Genomic DNA, 23169 nt, shown 5'->3' with positions numbered 1-23169 from the left:
TAAGGAAACTGACTTGGCAAAATTATTTCCCGCTCCTGGTTCTGCTACAAAGACAGCCTCATATGTTGGCCTGCACAGCATCTGGACAAAAGAAAACCCAAAATATGGGCTTCGGAAAAAAAAGGTTTGGCTGCTGGTGTATGAAGTTGGTCCAGTAAAAGATCCTACCTCACCAACCTTGTCTCTCTCATATTCTGGGACCAACATTACTATAACAACACTGCATATTTGGAATGTGAAAGTCAGGCCTGGCCCTGGGAATTCCCTTACTGAGCCTATAAAAGTACTGCATCGGATTTTATGGGCGACATAGACTACCATGATATTGTTATGAGCTCAGTGAAACCTCAGTATGGGTTAAGTTAAAACCCAACTGAGACTGATAGGTGTGAATTCCCCAGTCAATTAACATAACTAAGCATAAGGCTGATACAGGACTCAATTAATAAAGAAGTAAAAAGGGTAATATAATTAAAGCTAATGAACATGAGGTTACGGAAAATATCAAGTTAATTTGACAGGATCTTTTTTGATGAGATTACAATTTGATTGATAAAGGCAATAGTAATGATGTAATATGTTTATACTTCTGTAAGGTATTTTACTTGTCACCACAGGATATTTTTAATAAAAAACTAGAACAATATAAAATTAACATGGGACAGATTAAATGGATTAAAGCTAGCTAACAGATATGTCTCAAAATATAATTGTAAATGGGGAACCATCATCAAGTGGATGTGCTTCTAGTGTGGTTCCACAGGGATCAGTTCTTGGCCCTGTGCTATTTAACATTTTTATCAATGACCTGGAAGAAATATAAAATCATCACTGACGAAGTTTGCAGATGACCCAAAAATTGAGGGAGTGGTAAATAATGAAGAGGACAGCTCACTAATACAGAGTGTGACAAAGTTGGGGATTTTTTTTAGTGTTTTACATAAATAGTGCGTGCACTCCGCAGTTTCCCTGTGAGCTGCACGTTTAACAAGGTGGTAGGAGAGGGTTGTTTGTTGCAGATGACCAGGTGTTCAGGAAACAACAAGTCCCTGAACAACAAGTGGCCCAGCCCAGCTTGGAAGGCAGCCAGCTCTGGACAGTGGGAGGACAGTGGTCTGAGGAAAGAGGACACTGGTGACCTGACCAACCAGTTCCAGCCAGAGAGGGAACAAAGGATGGAGGCAAGAGGGCTCCAGTGATCTGTTTACTTGGGATGGAAGACAAAGGACAGGGAAGAGCTGTTGGGGTCAGTGATATAGGATGCCTCAGCTGGAAGGATGGGGCTGCTGGACTAGAGAGAGCGGCTGTAGCAAACCTGGATGCAGAACAGACCTAGATGTACTGTGCTGAGGGATGCTAGGCCTGAGGGCCCCGAAAGTTTCCTGTGCTGGGTTCAGATGCTCAAGAAATCTTTCTGTTTTACATGCATCTGACAAAGTGGGTATTCACCCACGAAAGCTCATGCTCCAAAACGTCTGTTAGTCTGTAAGGTGCCACAGGATTCTCTGCTACTTCTGTTTTACACTGGCTGAGAGTCACTCCAGTCTAGAGATCAGAGATGCATTATTCCCTCTGAGGATGGACGCCCCAGGGGTCGAGAGTCAGTGGACTCCCTGAGGGGACCCACGGTGAGAGATAGGCGTACTGAAGGCCATAGGTGCCAACTCCGTGGGTGCTCTGGGGCTGGAGCACCCACGGGGAAAAATTAGTGAGTGCTCCGCACCCACCGGCAGCCAAGTTTCCCCTTCCTTCTCCCCCACAAGTGCACTGTGTCCCCACTCCTCCCCCTCCCTCCCAGGGCTTCCCACTCCCCCCCGCCACTGCCTAACAGCTGTTTGGTGGCGCTTAGGACTTTCCGAGGGGTGGGGAGGAGCGGGGATGCAGCGTGCTCAGGGGAGGAGGCAGAGAAGAGGTGGGGCAGGGGTGGGGACTTGGGGGAAGGGAGTGGAATGGGGCCAGGGCGAGGGGGTGCAGGGGCGGGAAGAGGCAGGGCAGGGCAGGTCGGGGTCCAGAACCCACTGGATAGAGAGGAAGTCGGCGCCTATGCTGAAGGTTCAGAGAGATGCAGTTCCAGGAGGCAGAGGAATCTAGGAACAAAGAATTTAGGATATGTTTACAGGATGGGAGACTCTATCCCTGGGAAACAGTGACCATGAAAAAGATTTTGGGGGGTGGATGGTGAATAATTAGCGAACATGAGCTCCCACCGTGATACTGTGGTCAAAAGGGCTAATGTGATCCTTGTGTGCCTAAACAGGGGAATCTTGAGTAGGAGTAGAGAGGTTATTTTACTTCTGTATTTGGCACTGATGGAATACTGCATCCAGTTCTAGTGTCAACAATTCAAGGATTGTGAAAAATTGGAGAGGGTTCAGAGAAGAGCCACAAGAATGATTTATAGCAATAGACTCAAGTAACTCAATCTATTTAGCTTAACAAAGAGAAGGTTATAGGGTAACTTGATAGTCTTTAAGTACCTATTAGGGCAACAAATATATGATAATGGGCTCTTCAATCTAGCAGAGAGAGGTGTAACACAATCCAATGGCTGGAAGTTGAAGCTAGGCAAATTCAGACTGGAAATAAGGCGTGAATTTTTAACAATGAGGCTAATTAACCATTGGAATCATTTACCAAGGGTTGTGGTGGATTCTCCATCAGTGGCAATTTTTAAATCAAGATTGGATGTTTTTCTAAAAGATCTGCTCTAGGAATTATTTTGGGAAAGTTCTCTGGCCTGTGCCATATAGGAGATAAGACTAGATTATCTGGCCTTGGAACCTATGAGAGTCCTCCCCTAAGACAAAGAGTATGTGAACCCACCCAGGAGTTTTGCTGAATATTGTTTTGGGTGAGGGATGCGTAGACAGAACGGATAAAAAATCTGGGGAAAGGAGAGAGAGAGAGAGAGCATGCGCCTGAAGGAACAGCAGAAAGCACATGGCTGACTCTGGAAGAAATATGAGGAGAGGTTTTTGGAGCAGTGGTGCAGGCTGAAAAGAGTGCTCCTAGTGCTGTCAGCAAAAGACACTATTTCCTGCTATTTGATTTCTTGTGCGTTCAGAGACACAGGGTTTTGTACATTCTTTGCAAACAAATAAAATCACACCAAAGAAATATTGGTCACCAGTTTCTCTTCCTAACTAGAACAACTTACTAGACCCTGAATTTTTGCCTAGCCATTTGGGTCAAATGGGGCCATAATATTCTACAAGTGCAGTGATTATATTCTGGCATGTCCACCTCCAGTTCACATTCAATGTCATCTACTCATGGTAATGCTGATAATGCTACACAAACCCTAGAAGGTTCTCCTACACATATTAATGTGGCTATTACCTATTCTTGGGAGGGAGCACAAGGCACCCTTACAGCACAGTGCTGGGACCCCTAAGTAGCAAGAAATGTGATAGATGTCTGTGTTTACAAGAAGATCTTGAATACAGCCAGAAATGATACCACAGGGAATATGATCCCAAGATGAATCAGAACAAAATACTAGCTATACCAATGTATCATTTTTTCAATTTAAAAAAGAAGTTGGTAAAGGGAATACATGCAATTTCACATAAGAGTAGGCCCAATCATTTCCTTTTCTTACCATCTATTCCCTGTGCCACTGGACCTGAGCTCAGCTAAGCCCTTAAGCATGTGAGTGACTTTAAGCATATTTCTGTATTTCAAAGGGATTACTCATATGTCTAAAGGTACCCATCTGCTTAAGTGCTTTTCTGGATCAAGACCTGGCTGCATATGCAGCTCACCCTTCCCACCCCACCCACTACCTATGAGACCAAACTAAAAGAACTGTTGTCTGTGGTGATGTTACTATTTGTAAACCTAGACAGAATAAATCCACGCTAACCTCCAACTCTTTAGAAACATTGCATGACATCAGTGTTAATCAAATGAACGAGGACAAAATTGACAGTGAAACATGCTTTATTTGCAGTCATTCCTGTGTGTATTACAAACAACAGAGAGGGGGAAAAATCTCTATGAAATGCTACTTGACACTTTCCTGTTAAGTAGCACTTCATGGCATTCACAGCAGCAAATCAATTATCCAAGAGGGGGTGTTTTTTTCTCTGGGCCCTATTGTTTGTTTTCTAATCAAGCAGGCAAATAATATTGGAATTCACACGAATTTACCTAATGGCCAGATAAACCTTTCAACTATTGGGGCTGTGCAAACATCATGCTCTGTGAGGTGATCTGTTAAAACGATCCGTGCACTACAAATTAGAAACAGGGTATTTGTTACAAATACAGGTGTAGAGAACAAAGAGGCTTATATAGTGTGATATAAAAATCAAAAGGATGCTATGCAGAAGAGTTTGGAATCTATTCCACTGCATTCACACAGAATTCAGCTGCTCTATCAGTTTTTTGTATTTTCTTTCCCCTCTATTTCTAAATAGATTTGAATAAAGCAGATGAGCATGACCAGATTCTCCTTTCGCTTGCACTGGTTTTATATTGGGACAAATCCACTGATTTCACCCAAAGTTAGTCCTGAATTATACAGGTGAAAGCAAGAGCAGAAACAGGGCCGTTGACATTAATCCTGACCTGCACAGAGCTCATGTTTGCTGCAGATGGGCAAGGAGGCAAAGACTGTTCAAAGTCACCTTTCTACCTCCCCAAATCCTAGGGGTGGTTGGGATTGAACTGGAGCTGGGCTCTTATGCCAGAAAGGATGACCAGAGCACGGAGCACAGCAGCTCTTCTCCTTCTGCCCCCTGGAACACCTCCTCCTACCCCAGAGTGCTCTTTACACTGCAGGGTGGAGGCACCAGGAGAGCTGGTGCAAAGGGCGCTAGCATCAGCTTTATGCTAGTTGAGGATTCCGCCTGCATTCAGGTTTAAGGTCCTTTTGCACCATCTCGTAGGCGCAATGGGACCCTACTTGGGCTGACGATCTGGTTCTGAGTGGCTACACCTCATCTGACATTTTAGGGCCAAATCCTGCATTCCTATTTCAGGCAAAATTGCCCCTGAAGTTGGGTAAAAGAATCCAGGATCAGACCCGCATGCTTCAGGCATCTTTGCCTGACTTCCAAACACAACCAGTAGCTTTGTTTACAGATGTGATCTGGCTCTGAGGATCCAGCAGTAGGGCTCTATATGGTAAGCCTGAGCATGGAAACACACAGCACAGCGTAGCCCCAGCCATCTGCATGTCTAGCAGAACAAGCTAAACTTGAAGGGGCATATTTTCAGGCAGTTATGAGGCTAGGGCTTATGCCTGCATTTTGTCACCTGCACACAGTGACTAGGGTTGCCAAGATTCTAATTTCTGAAAACTGGACAGTATAGCAGGAGAGCCAGAACCTCTCCACCTCTTCCCCCGAGGCCCTGCCCCTCCTGTACCTCATCCCCTAATCCCCACCCCCATCACTATCAGCTCTCCCCACTCCTGGTTCCTCCTCCCTCGGTCCTGTTCACCTCTGTCCCCGTAACCAGCTGGCTCCCTCTGCTCTGGAGCCTGCCCACCCACAAGATGCAGGTAGGAGGTGGCCTAACCTAAGCAGGGGTTGGCATGGGTTAATGACCCAATGGCTCCTCCATTGTCCCCCCTCTCTCACCTGTGATAACTGGACTTTTGGTGTCCGGTCAGTACATGTGACTGAACACTGTACAGGTCCCCTTTCAACCGGACTTTCCGGCTGAAAACTGGACACTTGACAACCCTACCAGTGAATCACAGGCATCAATATGAGCTGTTACTCCTCTAACTTCTGGATTTACAATCTCCTTTTGGGGTGCCATGCCTCAGATCCACACTCAGAATGGAACTGTGGGTGCATTTTTGCATGTACAAGTTGACACTGCAAAAGGAGAAGCCTTTAACTCCAAAAATTGTTCCTAGTACCAGAAAAAGTCAGGGATCGCATTGAAACCCAGTTCCAGATAGAATATCTGTGCTGATTTTAAAACCATTGCAGGAAAGGTAATTATGTTATCAATTTCACTGCAGACAGTTTTATTAGGAGAGAAGCAGCATGGAAAACAAACTAAGGAGATAAAGGAATCTGATGGGAAAGAGAAATGTAAAAGCCATATTTACATATGAAGAGTCTTGAATGTAATCTATTATTGCCTAGCCTTCCTTTGGAGGCAAATTGGATAATAGAGAGAATCATTCAATACAGTAGAGCCATTGCTATGCGGCATCTTAAAGTCAACGGTTTCTGGGTTACAGAGACAGACTCTGCCACCACATTCACATATATTATGTGACAATTATGGAAGCAAAGATAAATATCAGGTTGAATGACAATGCTTTCCACACTCAGTATTCTAGCTACTGATACTTAGAGAATTTTAGGGCATAGAGCATAGAACAGATACAGACTAATAAACTGTAATGAATTCTTTTACCATAACAAACAAACACAAGACAGATAAGCCAAAGAGGCAGAGAGGCATAACACAGTAAAAATAAATGCACTTGCAAAATTGGCTAGTAAATCAGCTTGTAAATAGGAGTTTTACTAAGTTCTTTTTATTATGCCAGACTCAACAAAGGAATATTAAATATAGGCGAAAACCAGTTTATTTTATTCTATGGCAAAAGTTGTATATACTCTGACATTGCACACCTTATTAACACATTCAATTCGAGAGTCTAATTTTACCTTCTGATGAGATGATGCCACATTGACCAAGGTACAGCAACTGCGCTGCTCCACAAGGATTTCTTGTTTTCATAGGTATTAATTTTAAAGAATATTAATGTTCTTTCACTCTCTTATTTAACTTATTAAACCATTCAGCATGATATAAGGAGCCAAATTTGTCCCTGGAGTAACTCCACTTACTTCAATGCAGTTATAGCAAGGATCAATCTGGTCAAGTTGTCTAGACCCCGTAGGGTGACCAGATGTTCCGATTTTATAGGGACAGTCCCAATTTTTGGGTCTTTTTCTTATATAGATTCCTATTACCCCCACCCCGTCCCAATTTTTCACACTTGCTATCTGGTCACCCTAAGACCTCGACTGCCTCCTCTGCACTTAACTTCATTGGCCACATCCTGAAGTACTTACTGAGGGCTGGATCCTGCAGGTTGCTGAGTGAAGCACAGAGAGGCACAGGACTAGAACTCCACATCCCAGGGCTGCTCAGCACTTGTGCAGGAAGGCTTGTGCAGGATGTGAAAAAGTGCAGGCAGAGCTTAGCAGCGTGAGCAAGCATCTATTGCACACACTGGGGAGTAAGGGGCTTGTGAGGGACATGCTGAGGATAGAACGAGATCAGGGCATTCTTGTTTAGGTATAATCCAGTGAAAGCAAACAAGGGGCACAGCTGCTGTTTGGGGGATTTTCAATTACTCTCATTACCAGCCAGTAGTGGCTACTTCAGTGAGACTGAATATGGCAAAACTAAGGGCCAGTCGCTGTCAGACCTGCTTCCAAAGCACTGCCTCACTGTCACTGGGGGCCCAACAGCCAGCAGTGCCTGCTCCCCTAAGCTAACTTTCCCCATGAACAATGACCGATTTCACAGCAGCAGTCGTGTTAGCCTGTATCCGCAAAAAGAATAGGAGTACTTGTGGCACCTTAGAGACTAACAAATGGGTGTTGCCATTGTTTCATGTTCTCTGTGTATACATATCTCCTACTGTATTTTCTACTGCATGCATCCAATGAAGTGGGCTGTAGCCAACAAAAGCTTATGCTCAAATAAATTTGTTAGTCTCTAAGGTGCCACAAGTACTCCTGTTCTTTTTCCCCATGAAGTGAGCCTCATGACCACACTCAGCCAGCTCTCTCAAGCCTCACTACCCCACCCTGCAAAATCAAGCCCTTTCGTCCTTACTCAGGCGTAACTTCCATTTAAGTTGATGGCACCCCTGCAGGACTATGGCCCATAGGCCATAACTTTCAGGGAAACAAAATTCTGACGGGGTCACCTGCTCCATGCTAGCCAAAAACACATGCCGTTACCTTCTGCTCTTTTCTCAAGCTAGCGATTGGCAAGCCATTAGAGGAGTGTCAGTGCTGCTAATACACACAAAGACTGGATTCAACAGGGTGGCTTGGGGGCTAGTAACAAGAGACAGATTCTTCCTCCTCTAGGACACCGTTTCAAAATCAGTATACAACCGTTTGTGGCTGAAAGTCAACGCTACCAGAAAGCAGTGTGGTGGGCTGCTGTACTGGCACATTACAAGAGTCAGGCAAATCAGTTGAGAATCTTGCCTTCCTACAGTACAGTCCTATGAACAGAGGATACAGCTTTGCCCTGAAAAGTGATGAAGTACCATAACATTTAAAAAGGAAGCCCATTGAGCAAGCTTCCTTTGCTAAAATGCCAGATGCACTGCAGGCTGGCCATCATGGAGAAAGTTATGCCATGAATGATAAGCCATGGGATACTGTGGTTGTTTCTCCATCATTTCAGCGCTTTATCCAACAGTATAATACCAGACAGGTGGACAGACTAAGAGGATTCCTTTTCAGAATACACTTTACATCCTAGAAACAAGGCTATAATTACTACAGAGCTCAACAGAAGGCAGAGTTACATCCTCATATGAAAAGCATCCCATGATCTAACTTGGGGTTTGGGAAAGAATGTTCATTAGATTCAGATTCTATCCATGGCTTCAAAGGCGTCAAGAAGGGATGTTCATTAATGGATACAGAAAAAAACAACACATTACTTCCTGGTTCACTAACAATATACCCATTTTTGTCCAAAGGCTTCCATGGAGTTGTCATTCATTGGCAAACTATGCACTTGAAAACGATTCATTAAACTTCCTTAGCAGAACTGGCTGCAGCTAGCTATATGCATGTGAGAAGGATGTTCATGCCTAACAGAGATGCAGACAGAGGGGAAAGGAAGCAGGAGAAGGATATATCCTCCAGTCCTGGCACGTGTAGATTTCTTTTTACTATCAATATTTGCAAACAGCATCATATGCAACTTGGAGGGTAGTGTTATTCTGTTAATACTGATACATCCTTTACAGGAAAGTCCAAATCTGGTTATCTTTATAATTAAATCTTGGCTCAGATTTCGGGGGGGGGGGGGGGGAAGTTTCAGACCCTGCCCCATTCCATGCTTGGAAACAGAGTTTGAGAGGGTGTTGTGCTGATACCATGTAGCACAAAGAAGACAAGCAGCATTCCAGCTCCTTGCTAGGGAACTGCCATAGAAGCGTTTCCTATCCTCTGTCTCCTGTCTGAGTCCAGCACCCGAGGTCTTCTATAATATCTGAGTTCAGTCAGTAAACAATCACTCTCATTTAAACCAAGGATCACTCAATTGCTCCTGATGTCTAGGATGAATTCACTCACATTACACTTCAGCTGTAGGTACATCAGCACCCTGGTAGCAGAGCTTATTCATACATTCCAAGGCTAGAAAGGACCATTGTGATCATCTGGTCTGACCTCCAATCATCATCCAGCTTCTGCTCTTCATCTGCTTTCCCATGACGGGATGGATTTAGAAAGCTTGCCTTTTACAGTTTTATAGAACAAATAAATTGCCTGCCACTTTGTGCCATGCTTGGGTTTAATTAATCAATTATAAGCTATTATTTTTATAAGACACTTTCAACTTGCAGTTTCCATTCTCCATGAATTCCTGCTAGGTGGTTAAGACCATTTCCCATTTATTGTCTGTGTCCCTGACGTATCAACATTGTGCCCCCAGGACCACTGTTTGCTTTCCCTACATGTTCTAGTAATACCACTAGGATCACATTCTGAAGCCTCAGGGACCTGGAAGAATGACCTGCCAGGAACATGGGCGGTGCTGACAGCAACTGTGTGCTCTTGTTAGACCTCCAGATCAAGGGCCACAGGGTGTGTGATGCACAAATTCATGAATGCTGAGTTAAGGGTATTTTAAAAAACCTGACATAAAAGGCCAAATTATGATCTAAATGCAACGGGTGAAAATCCTAAGCGACCCCACTTACATCAATGGAGTTTTCTTTGCCTATAACTGAACTACACAGATTTAATGGAACTCAGATGTTTCAGAAACAGCACTTTCCACTGGACCCAGGCTACCCGTGATGAGATAATTTAAGGGGAATGAGCTCATCAAGGTAGGGGGTTCAATAATGAAAGCCTAGGCCTGATAAAAGGCCATTAAGGGTATGTCTACACAGTAGCAAAACACCCTGAGATGAAGTCTATAAAATTGCACTGTAAACTCTAGGACCCCACAAGGGGGAAATGTTCCAGAGCCCAGGCTCCAGCCCAACCCCAAACCTCTACACTACTCTTTTATAGCTCCATGAGCCTAAGCCAGCCAGCCAAACCTGTTTTATTGCAGTATAGATGGACACCAAGGCTCAGTTCCAGTAAGGTGCTCACAGAGACGGAGTCTCTCCTAAGGGAGAAGAACTCCCAAAGTCCACAGGCCCCAAGAAGAGGAGGCTGTGCAAACCCTGAGCCAGTGGGAGAGACTTCATGTCAAGTTTATTTGTGTTTACTAAAGTATAATCCCAGAAAGAGAATTTTGTCTTACACCATTTTGGACTCTATGGAGTCCTTAAGGGGTCCTGAGAGAAAAGAATCTCAGGCAGGGAGTGCCTGCAGCACCACATTAGAGCTGGAGAGGAGGGGTGTGCCCTGTGACAGCACTGAAATGTAACTTTTAATGGAGGTTGCTTAGCAGCAAGATAGCTATCCTTGTCTGTAGCTAGATACTTATACACCTCCCATCACCACAGTATCAGAGAGCCTTACATATATTTTAAAATAGAAATAATCTCATTTTCTTATTTTCCAGCCTGGAAGAGAAATAGTTTGATTTGCTTACAGGTAGAGGGGGGTGTTTATTTTGTTTGGGTATGAAAGCAAAAGGCTCTCTGTGTGTCTAAATGTGTGAAGAAATTTTTGACAGAAAACTATGCTTTGGAAACGAGCTATGCACATTGAGAGCTGGGTCATGTTCTGGCCCCACATTTAACACAGTTTGCAACCCCTGCAAACTGGCAGTTAAAGGGGATGCTGACATTTAACTACTTAGATGTTTCAAGGTCAAGTTCCCACATATTCAGGCAGTTCAAAATTCATGTGCATCTCTGGTCATGCCTGCAGCTGAGGCCAATTTCATGCTTCAACATATGAAGCTAATTGGAAAATTTAAAGATTTGGCTCCTTATCATTACAATACCAGTGAAAAGCACCAATATCTCAGTGTCTTGATCGTGTGATTTACTTTTTTCCAATACATATCATAATCACCACTCTAATATGGCCAGAGGTACTGGAAGCAGAAGGCCTACTCCATTAACTGTGATTGCTATGAGGCAGGGACAAGACTGAATTTTATTTCCTGTTTGGTCAGCGTGGTGAGCTCAGCAGAACAGGTGGCCAGATGTAGCATAGTGATAGAACAGTGACAGATTACACTACTTCACTGTTACACTTGACTAGCCATTAGTGTCACAAAATGTTGCCTAAAACAAGGGGAGCTGGAACAATTTTTACAGTGGGGATGCTGACAGTCATTGAACCAAACTGCAAACCCTGTATATGATGGAAACCACTTCAAGCCAGTGGGGGGGAAGGGGAGGGCACTGCACCCTCAGCACCTATACCTAAAACAAGCACCTATCACCAGTAGCAACACAGAATTTCATGGAAGCGCTAGTTCTTCTCATCAAGTTGTAATGGCTTAAAAAAGGAATAAATATCTTTAAACACAAACAGAAGGAATCTTTTTCAATAATATGTGGAGGTTCAAAATCAAACCAACAACAACAAAACCCAAACCCGAAATATTCTGCAAAAATTCAGATGCAATTAAATCTCCCTTGAATCTTCCTGGGGGAGGGTGGGGAAAAGAGAGGCGAAACAGGTTTGTTTAACTACTGGGCAGTGCAATTCGATTATTATTTTAGCCAAAGCAGTTTCTATTGAGCAAAAGTTAATTAGAGCCCTGGGGTAAATTTTTTAAAAGCACCTAAATGATTTAGGAGCCTAAGGACCAGGTGTCATAGGCAGTTAGGCATCTAAAGATGCAGATACAGCTAGGCACCTACTGGAGTTTTCAAAAGCGCCTAGGTACCTAATTTCCATTGAAATCAGGCACCCATCTGAACCTTTATGCAGCTAAATATCTTGGAAAATTTGGCCCTAAATCCCTATTAAAAATGGGACTTGGGCACTTTAAAAGCTGCACCCTCAGACTGTATTGAGAAATGGCACCCTGAGAAGTGGAGCTAGCCAGACTGAAACCTACAAACAAGTTTGAAGTAAAGGATTTCACTGACTGTCACATAGACATACCAAAAGTTATAGCCAGATCCTGCAATCCGCAATTATACAGTGCCCTCCCCCTCCCGCCTCCCGCTTTACAGCACATCCCTTTAAGAGCGCTCTGCTGTACTTTACATTTTAGGGTGCAGCAAGAGGATTCCTGCTATGCCTTCATTTTGAGAGCAATCTCCCCGCTTCACCTCCTATTGTTTGTTACACAGACTTATGTTTAGAATGTAAACTCCTTGGGGTGGGGCCCATGTTTCTGATTCTCTATGTGCTTGCACAGTGCCTAGCACAATGCAATTACTAGCTATCATTTACATTATAACAGTATTCTGATGTCTCAGTCAGAAGCAGGACCCCACTGGGCTCGGTGTTGTACAGCCATAAAGAAGAAGACATTTCTTGCTCCAACAGCTTACAATCTAAATAGGCACAACATGGATGTGTCAGAGGAGGAAGAGAAGTGTAACAGCAGTAGGATCACATGGTTGCATATATTCCCTTAGTGGAGGGGGTATCAAAAGATTATTGTTTTATATCAGGTAAGTGAAGAAGAGATGTTAATAAGTTACTAACAGGCCATTTGCCTGGGAGGGACTAGTGTTTTGGGGGCCATCTGGACGATACTGCAAATGCAAATATTATTAATATTAACAACATTAATACTTATTAACTAGCTTACAGACATGAACAACCACATTTCTTGGATTCTAAGAAGTTTCTTTCCACTTTATAATGAAGTGTCTTTTGGAAAATGATCAAAACTCAGATTAAAAAGTATAGCTTGGCAAGTTCCAGCATCGCTCGACTGAGGTGAGTAGGTATCTTTACATCCTCAACACTTGGAGGTATTAATCTCTAGAGTTTAACGCTCCCTTTTTGCTTGCTTGTGTACTTGGCAGGCAGTGATCCTATGGCTCCACTTGAAATTAACTGCCTATAATTCTGGTGTCCAGGCCAAATTCCATCTTTCCTTTAGTAAGAGACACGTGACAATTAACACGGACCATTCTTTAATAGCTGCTGTGTTTGTCTGCACAGAGCCAATCCATGGTCTGCGTGGAATTAACCAGCTGATAGCACTGGGGGCTGTCTATCAAGTGCACAAAAGGCTAAGAGAATAAAAGCACAGCGCATTTCTACCGCGCTTTGCATACAAATGCACACCTCCTAGTCAATAGGTTTGAGGCACCAAAACAAAAAAAATATTCTCCACTAGCTGTTGACATGCTATTTTTTAGTTGTACAAATATTTAAGGGTAGTGGAATGTATTAGTATCAACAGCTGCTATGCATATAGCACCTTTTAACCTAAAGCACTTTACAAACTACAGCCAACATTTTATAAGTTTTGACTGACTTTCAAATGCAGCACCCAAAAATGAAGGTCTCCACACATGTAGGCCCAGATCCACAAAGGTATTTAGGCCTCAACTGAATTGAAATTGAAATCAATGGAATACCTTTGTGGATCTGGGTCCTAGTGCCTGAGACCCCTTCCTTCTCCCATTCCTTATCATCTCTGAAAATTAGGCACAAAATGTCTCCAGTGGAGCACATTACATATAACTGTATATTCTTATGAAAATCATTTCACCAACCACTGAAAGGGTGGAGGCAGTGTAGCAGACAGACGACTAATACAGCACACATTTCACAGAAGCAGGAGGAGGAATATTTTGGCTTGTAAATGCCAAGGATTTACATCATGGGATATATAACATTTACAAGGAGCAAATAGAATCTCAGCTTTTATGGTCTTACTCAAAAATACCCAACACCATGAGCTATACAGAGCTCAATTTATCTGCACTACTGGGTTGCCTTTAGGTCTATGTACGCTACTGTCAAAGGCCAGTTAAATTCACGATGGATCTCAGATAAAAGATGAAGAGCAAATATAGCATCCACTGTGGATTGCCGGGCAGTGAAGCCCATTTGCTTTGGGAGATGGAGTTTCAGAAGGCAAGGCTGGAATCACGTGAGTAAGACATGTGAAGACTTTACCAAGAACAGAGGGCAGAGTTAATTGACCTACAGCTACCACATTCAATGTAGGGACTATTCCTCCCTTACAGAGCAGAATAATGATCCCTTCCTTCCACTCCGCTAGTAACTTCCCAGCAGTCCGAGCAGACAAAAAGTTGGCGTAATGATACAACTATAGGCTCTATGGCACACCTGAGAAATTCAGGCATTATGCTGTCAGGTCCGGCAGCATGCCCACTTCGTGGTTTCTTTACAGCGAACCTCTTCCAATGTAGGTACATTTACAAAAGTTGCAGGACTTCTTCTTGGATAAAGCATGTTTTACCCTTAGCCTTGTTTGTCCGCAAAGATCCCGCGAAAAGTTCATTTTTGGATCGAAGTGACTGCATAGTTTTGAATGCCTGCTGAAATTTATTAGGTTTCCTTCCCTCTTCTGACTCTTTTGTCAAGTTCTCAAAATAAGCTTCAGGAGTCACTTTTGCTCACACTCGAAAAATACCTTGTAAACATTTCTGATCAGTGTCATCATGGTGCTATTTCTTTTGCAATATTTGAATCGTCCCACTGTACATCTGGAGGCGTCACTTGTAGCATTTCAGTTTTGGGATGGCATCTACTGCTGTTCAGATGATTGTGCTTATGACTGTTCAAGCTAATTCTACGTCATCCAGGAAAGTGCCCAGTGTATCTAATTTGTTTTTCCACTGAGACAGACTACTTATTAGCAAGTGCTGAATTTTCACAGATAGGTTGTGCTTTATGTCTCATGAGGGGCACATTTTTATGTTAAAATAGAGGAGTAACTGATATTTTAGCAAAAAAGTGATGATAGTGAGCATTTGCTAGGGCTTATGCACCACTGTAGACCCAGTATGACCTTACCTATGCTACAATTCTGATCAATATGTGGTCCAGTTTCTCCCTTGTCCACCCATCGTTGAATATCAAGGTTTCCTGACAGATATCTAAGTGCCTGAACCAACTGCCAGTGTTCGTAATGTTATGAAAAGCACAAAAGAAGAGTAATCTCAGAGTTGTCATTTATAGTTCCAGAGGAAAATGGCCCAAGAATAGTTTTGAAGCCATTTCTGGGACAACTTGGTGCAGCGTTCATATTTACGAGTATAATAAGTTCGTCGTGCAGTGGAACAGATTGCGTCACAGCTGCTAGCTGCTAATCAAATTCATCTTTATTAGCATCTGTAGCTTCCTCAGTGGGAGCATAGGCTACATTGATGGACAGCTGTCCATGGCAATGTCTCAACCTGGCATACAACAGTCAATCAGAAATAGGGTGCTATGTTGTAAGTCAACCATACTAGGGTTCATACTTATGGTTCATTTATGTAGGGTAGATCCAATGCTGCGCTTAAACATGATGGCTACAATTCATATTTTCAATCCAAAACTAGAAAGAATCATATGATAGGTGTGTGGGGGGGGGGGGAGTGTATGCATGGAGGGGGAATTTGCAGAAATGAGACTTGCATAAAGGGAAAGAGACATTCATTTGTCAGCACTGTTGGTGCAATGTTGCACACTCAGCTCTCATTAAAAGTAATGGGAACTGTATGAACGTCCCACCATAGTACACTGAAAACTATGAGGTTTAAATAAATGTACACAAACAAAATATACACAATAGGCTTACTGCTTTAAGGCTATATCTGCACTGGAGCTGGTGTTGTAATTTCCAGTTTGGGCAGATATATCTGTGCTAGCACTGAACAAGCTAACATGTTAGGGATAGAAGTATATCCATGGCTAGCAACCTAGAGTTTCAGATGGGATTGTATTGTGGGGGCTAGGCTGTTCTGCTACCCACACAGCTGCAGCTATGCAGCTAATTTTAGCGGGCTAACTCAATCAAACCTAGCACTGAGTCATCCATTAAACCTCCCAGCTGCAGCATAGGTGTATCCTAATCAAATAGTGTGTCACTTCTGAATTTATCACCAACTACACAGAGAGTGCCAGGATCCTCAGCTGGCATAAGCTGACGTTGCTCCACTGAATTAAATAAAACTATGCCAGCTTAAGACAGCTATGGATCTCGTCCAATATCTGAAGCCACTGACATGGTTTATTTTAAATTATTGAAGATGATCTAGCTACTGGCTGGCCTGGGTGCTTTTACAGATCTACATACCTTCATGGTATCACTAGCCACCCTTCGCAGTATGATTACTTTCCTTTTTAATTGGCTCTTTTCTCATCAGCAAATTTAATTAACTGACTTAAAGTACGCTAGAGCAAGCAAGACCTAAAAGAAAAAAGGGAGGTGACTTTAGTTCCTGTTACGCATACATGCAAAATAGCCAAAAGATCAGGGTTCCGCTCCTCTCATTTTCAGATAGAAATTCAGCTCTCATAATGATAATCTGCACTTCTAGATCATCATCCACTTGAAGATCTCAAAGCACTTCACAAGCACGAACCAGTTAAGCCACACATACCCCAGTGATCCAGGAAAGGCAATGTAGGGAACACTCACCCAACATAAAAATGCAACCACCCTTGGAGTAGTCACAGCTGCTTAACTTTATTTATTTAAAAGCACACACTGACATGACATGAAATTGGGCTAAATTTTCTACTGGTTTAAATGGATGCAACTGCATTGACATCAATAGAGTTTTGCCAGCTTATACCAGCAAAGAATTTGGCCCAGAGCCCTTATCATCACCAAGTCCACTGGACTATGTTATTTCCATGCTATTGCTTCTGGATATCTGTTCTTCACTCGCTTCTACGAGGCCATATAGGATTCCTTCTTCCCCCCTCTTCATAATAGGTTTTGATATCCCTTGCTAGCACGGAGTAGGACAATGGAAAGGCAGTGTAGTCTTGTGGCTAGGGGATGAGAGCAGGTTCTAATACTGGTTCCGTAACTGACCTGTGGTGTAACCTTGGGCAAGTCAGTTCACCCTCTGTACCTCTGCTTCCCCTTCCACCCTTTGCCTGTCTCAGCTATAGACTGTAAGCTCTGCAGGGAAGATGCCGTCTCTCACCATGGGTTCATATAGTACAACGGGGCCCTGATCTTGGCTGGAACCTCTAGGCATTAATGCAATATCAACAACAGCAGGGCTACTCAGAGTGACATAGTACACAACATGAGAAAGGTTATCAGAATCTGGCCCTATCGATCTCACCAAGTACTGTGTACTCCATGCCACTGTGTTTTGATGATGCAGTAGATAATCACAGGTCAGTGATTTCAACAATGAATATTTTGTGCCCTCTGGTAGAAAAACTCCTGTGATATGATCATTTCCAATATCATCAGTTAAATCTGACTGCTACATAACAACATGAGATAATTTATTTTTATGAATCAGTTAGCTTCTGATTGACTCATTTAAAAAAAAATTATCCATAATAAAAAGTTAGCCATCCAACCATCTGACACCAACTTCATTTGCTCTAATGAATTGTGTTGTATTTCATTCATTATTCCTGATCATAGGGAGCTGGTATTTTGAAGGTAAGCACTGGAGTATTTCACTCCTGCAGAAAGAGATCACCTGGCTGAAGATTCCAGGAACAAATTCATCATTACACATGAAAGGGAACATTCAAGATGGCGTGCATGTAAAGTTATGCTTAAAAATAACCTTTTCGCTGTGGAAATTTCTGTGAACGAAGGGCAAGATTTAAAATGCTGATCAGCATCGCTTTTGTTATGAAATGTTTGGAAACAAGCTAATGGATTGAATTTCAGCTGTTTATACTAGGGTGACCAGATGTCCCAATTTTATATGGACAGTCCCAATTTTGGGGTCTTTTCCGTATACAGGCTCTATTACCCCCCCCACCCCATCCCAATTTTTCACACTTCCTGTCTGGTCACCCTAATTTATACTGATTTGACAGCCGTTTCAGCCAGGTAAGAAATACAGAGCTTTACAATAACATTGTCTTTTGGGTGCAATTCTCTTTTTAGTGGCTCAGAAACATTGCTGGAACATTACAAAAAAGGACAAAAAAAATCCTTCCCTCTTTTCCTTTAACTCATGGGAGCATAAACTCTGCTCATGGCCCTTGCTTGGCTGCAGGATTGGGGTACATCAAGTTTCATGGTCTCTACAAGGCTGCAGAAGAGGCTGTCCACAGTGGCAGCCCCTGTGTTCCCTCAGCTCTGGGGCCTGCTCAGTCCTGCTCTTCCCAGAGACCACAATGCCAAAAGGGGGGCAGGTGGGGTGAAGAGCAGATGGACTCATGGCCAGGGAGAGAGGAATCAACTGCATCCCAATTTCTGGGGCAAAATGCACCCCCTATACAGCCCAGGAGAGATTGTGCCTGCCTGAGCCAATGCTTCTCTGCGGACCGTTTGGCTCCACACTGCCCTCTGCATCACAGTGGCATGAATGCTACCATCTAGCCCAATGTAACAACTGGGACTGAATCCTGTTTCTGTTTGCATTATAATTCTTAGCAAAGGCATTGCCACCATTCACAAAATCAATTTAACACAGAGAATGTTTGGGGATGAATTTTGCTCTTGGTTACCCCAGTGAAACTGCACTGGCGCAGACGAGAGCAGAATTTGGTTTTTAATACTTCTGAGCATGGCATTAAAAAGTGGAAATGAAAGTTAAAATACAAGTCTAAACGACATCTGGTGGGGTTTTTGTATTTTTGAAATTGACATTTTCTCCTCCTCGTAACAAAAGCATGTATTAAAATATGAACAGAAATGGTCTTTATACAACTCTATACTTTTCTACAATTTGTTTGCCCACAGAAATATCATTCCAACCCCTACTACTGAAAAGAAGGGGGAGAGTGGACTGCTCAGTAGGTGACTAGTGAGCTATGCAGCCTTTCACTTCTAGGTTACTAGTTCAAATCTGACTAAGGTCAGCAGAGACCAAAATTCCCACCATTCAGTGGCTACTCAGTGGCCCACTGAGATGAGCTAGTGGTTTCTGCCCGATTCTCAGTGAACAGATGTCCATACCATAAAATCATCACAACAGGCATACTTGGGCTTGTGGGGCTATAAAATTGCAGTGTAGACATCCAGGCTCAGGCTGGAGGTCCCGTTGTGGGGTCCCAAGGCTCAGGCTAGAGTAGGGTGACCAGATGGGATGAAGAAAATATTGGGACACATGGAGGGAGTCCCACCAGCGGAGCAAAAAAAAAAAAAGCATGGCGTCCCGGAGTCCTGCCGGCAGAGAGAGAAAAAAAATAACGGAGTCACGGAGTCCCACCCGGGGGGTCAGACAGAAAAAAAACGGAGTCTCACTGGCAGAGTGGGGGGAAAAAAAACAAAAAGAAAGAAAAAAACCGGAGTCCCGCCGGTGGGGGTGGGAAGTGGAGTCCTACCGGCACAGCAAAAAAAAAGCGCAGAGTCCTGCAGTCCTGCCGGCAGAGAGAAAGAGGGTTAAAAAAAAATGAAAGAAAAAAAAATGGAGTCCAGCTGGCAGAGCGATAGAGAGAGAACAAAAAAAAACCGGAGTCACAGAGTCCTGCCAACAGAGGGGGGGAAAAAAAAAAGGCGGAGTCCCACCGATGGAAGAAAACAAAACAAACCAAAAAAAAAGGAGTGTGAAATATCGGGACAAATTGTGTCCTAACCAAACATCGATCGGGACATGGGACAAATGCCTAAAAATGGGGACAGTCCCAATTTTATCGGGACGTCTGATCACCCTAGGCTAGAGCCCGAGCCCAGACATCTACATTACTATTTCATAGCCCCACAGCCCAAGCCTGAGGCAGCTGACACAGACCAGGTGCGGTTGTTTTTTTGAAGTCTAGACATACCCTTTGCTGGAAGTCTCAGCCAACAAGCCAAGGGTTGAAGAGGCATGAAAATACAAACTATCCTCTTCATTCCTTTTGCTACAACAGAAAACCCATAAAAGCAGATGCCTCAGGTCTGGGTTAGGCCACTTCGAAAGGTAGCGCATGGAAGCATGCACTGCCACTACTTGTGCTGCATGTACTGTGCAACTACTAAGAAGGCTTGTTTCCAGTTACCTTGTGTCTGTCCCTAGAAACTTCTTAAATGTTTTTCCACGATAATGCATCTTTTCCGGTGCTATCAACCATGTAAGCCACAGCACAGACCAGGAGCAGTCATTTTTACCACTATGTTATCTAACCCTCCTCTGAGAAACTTTTCTGTGTGTCAATTTCCATTGCCTGTTTCCATAATTGAAGAAAATACCAAATTCAAGAATGCAAAAAACCCACCAAAATGCCACCTGGATATTTGTCATCAATCTCTTTTCAGAGTGTTACAAAATCCAAACAGTGAACAATAAATCTCAGCACTTACTTTGGAAGCTCAGTACTTTAATAGTGTCCCTTTAAAAATACAGGCATAAACAAATCAATTTATATCACAGCGGTACAATGGGCTAGCACAAGACGTGCACAAATCTCAAAGTAAAAATTATGTTGAGTCCCAAAATAAGTATTGTTTTAAGTCCTAGGTTGATTGTCAGATACTTCTTTCCACCTGCCTCTCATTCCTCTGACTTCTCCATGAAGCACTTCAGGACCCATTCCAATTAGCCTGCCTCTCTCCTCAGTGGAAATGCTTTCCCAGTAGCACCAATTAAGAGTGAAACTGACAAGGTGAGTTCCTAGACAGTTCCATACTACAGGTGACAACACCAGGAAAGCTTCTGTGCAAAGAAGCATGATGCTAATTAAGCTCTTGTAGAAATGACAGAGCTGATTATCCAATAAATGTCAGCTTGCTGAAAAAGAGGAAGATACTGCGTAGGCTAAAGTGCATGCATGTTTACCTCTGAGACAGCCAAGATAGCATCAATTCAATAGCAAGAATGCTTTTACCTGTAAATACTAAGCTGGCATTTTCCAGTTCTTCTTGCGGAACCTTGAAACTGAAGGACTCGTTATAGAAAGGATCTATCGTACCCTTCATGCAAGAGGTTTTCTTGGTTTTAGCTAGTTTTAATCCATGAACCAGCTGAATTTTCACAAAGGGATCTGAAAGAAACACAAACACAATTCCAGCTTTACAGCTGCAGTCAGTAAATGTTCCTGTCCCAGAAAGGTTCTGCACAGTGGGGACCAGAGCGTGGAGCGGAACGGTGCAGGAAAAGAGCTCTTGGGTGGGATCTGGACTCTTATCATGTCAAGGTACCAGGTGACTTGCAGAGGAGATATACAAGTCTCAGGCAGCAGAATTCAGAATGTTTCTGTTGACTCTGCATGGAGTGCAACAAATGGTGACCTTGGCAGAAGCCAGGTATGTTGGTCTCACTGACAGATGTCAATAGCTGACAAAAGCAGCAGCTGGAGTAGGGAGTCAGGGAAATATATCATGAAGAAGAGAGAGAATCACCAGCTGCTAGAATGATGAAATAGACCTTTCTCCATACTCAGGTAAAGCAGGTGAGAGGTGAGTTGACATTGTCAAAAATCACACAGCATAACAAGTTTTGCAGAATTAAACCGCCTTTATATTTAACACTCACACAGCACTTTGGGTCTGCAAAGCACAGCACAAACATTGAGAAATAATCCTAAACCACAAAAGCAGAGGCAGGGACAGCATTTGAAAATTCCTGGTTCCCAATCCTATGCTTCGGCAAGTAGACTTGGATTCTCAATGTTTGATTTATATATATATATAATTTTAAAAACTTATATTAGAGCTATTCAAAGCCATGCATTAATATTAATGGAACTGAGTGTCCAAATCACTTAGGTAGAATCAAAAATGGCAGCCTAACTATACAGGACAACTTTAGAGCACACACAAACATGCAGGAGTGATCTGAAAAATACACTGCCCTTTACCTGAACCTTGGCTCATATCGGTCTGAAGAAGTTGTTTCGCTCGAATAATGTCTACATTCAGTCGTCCTGCACTGGGAAGGTAATTTAGTGATAGCAGCAGCTCTCCCAACTCAACTTCATTCTACAGGGAAAAGGAAATATGAGACTATACAACTGCAAAGTCAGCGAGAGAGAACAACTGCAATTCAATCAACAAAAACAAATCTCCTAATTGATTGAAATGGCCGAAAAATATTTAAAGTCACATTCCTTTTTCATCAGCTTCCAGAACCATTTGGAGCCTTGCACTGAATAAGGTAAAAATAAGAATAGTATCCCCTGCTAGTAGGTTTGCTTCCCTATATTATACTTCAATCAACAAACATGGTTCCATTTTAAAACTGCCATCATTACTCTATAGTAAGCTTGTGACAGAGTGCTGGGAAACAAGAGCTGAGCCAGCATTCTGGTCACTTAAACACCAATTAATTCTTCCCAGGGCCTAATTAGTGGATTAAAATGGGCTGGAGGAGGACCAATGGGGAAATTGGCCCGCTAACCCGGGAGGTATAAGAAAGCACAGGAAGGCAGTGCAGGAGGGACAATGAGAACTGATCTCTGGAGAGAGAATGCTCTCTCCTCAGCAGAGACCTGAGGAGGAGAAACTGAAACTGTATCTAATATGATGTGTTGAACAGTAAGGTGATGGGAAAAGCAAATGTGAATAAACTGCACTGGGGTGTTTAGGAGCTGATGGGCCCTCGTCTGCATAGAGAGGGCAGAAGACAGGAACAGGTTGTCACCCTGTCAGAACTGTTTCAACAGGATGCACAAGGAGGAGGAATCTCAAGAGCTGTAATTTTCCTTGTTTGCACTTGGAGTTTTTCCATCTAGTTCTAATCTTAATAATTTAACATGACTGATCTGCTGTTAACATACGAAATATGGGCCCGATCCTGAAAAACAGCTGCACACAGAACTGCCACTGACAACTCTGGAAATTCTGGCCACAGAATGCTTAGAGAATCAGACTCTACAGGATTAAGTAGCATTTCCTTTGTGGTATAAACTGACAACAGGGAGGAAATTTAGAGGTGGCATTCACTTAACGAACTTGTGTCCTTATTCTCTGATATTGCAGCATGTCATGCAGTTATCTGTGAGCCAGGCTTAC

At 43.1% G+C, this 23169-nt stretch overlaps 1 protein-coding gene across 5 annotated transcripts in view; it reads right to left on the bottom strand.

Moving 5' to 3' along the window:
- The window catches only part of SYT17 (synaptotagmin 17), a 76068-nt gene that overhangs the window by 11923 nt on the left and 40976 nt on the right, over window positions 1-23169 (bottom strand). For all 5 annotated transcript variants that reach the window (XM_032800192.2, XM_032800193.2, XM_032800198.2 and 2 more), the window contains 2 exons: window positions 22017-22137; window positions 21045-21200 (listed from right to left, as the gene is read on the bottom strand). In XM_032800192.2, coding sequence (XP_032656083.1) covers window positions 21045-21200; window positions 22017-22137 — 277 coding nt within the window. The remainder of the gene's footprint in view (window positions 1-21044; window positions 21201-22016; window positions 22138-23169) is intronic.

This window comes from Chelonoidis abingdonii, chromosome 9 (genome assembly GCF_003597395.2).
Source record: "Chelonoidis abingdonii isolate Lonesome George chromosome 9, CheloAbing_2.0, whole genome shotgun sequence".
In the NCBI taxonomy this organism is placed as follows: domain Eukaryota; kingdom Metazoa; phylum Chordata; order Testudines; family Testudinidae; genus Chelonoidis; species Chelonoidis abingdonii.
The sequence above is the reverse complement of the archived record's forward strand: the minus strand, read 5'-3'. Positions and strand labels throughout refer to the sequence as shown.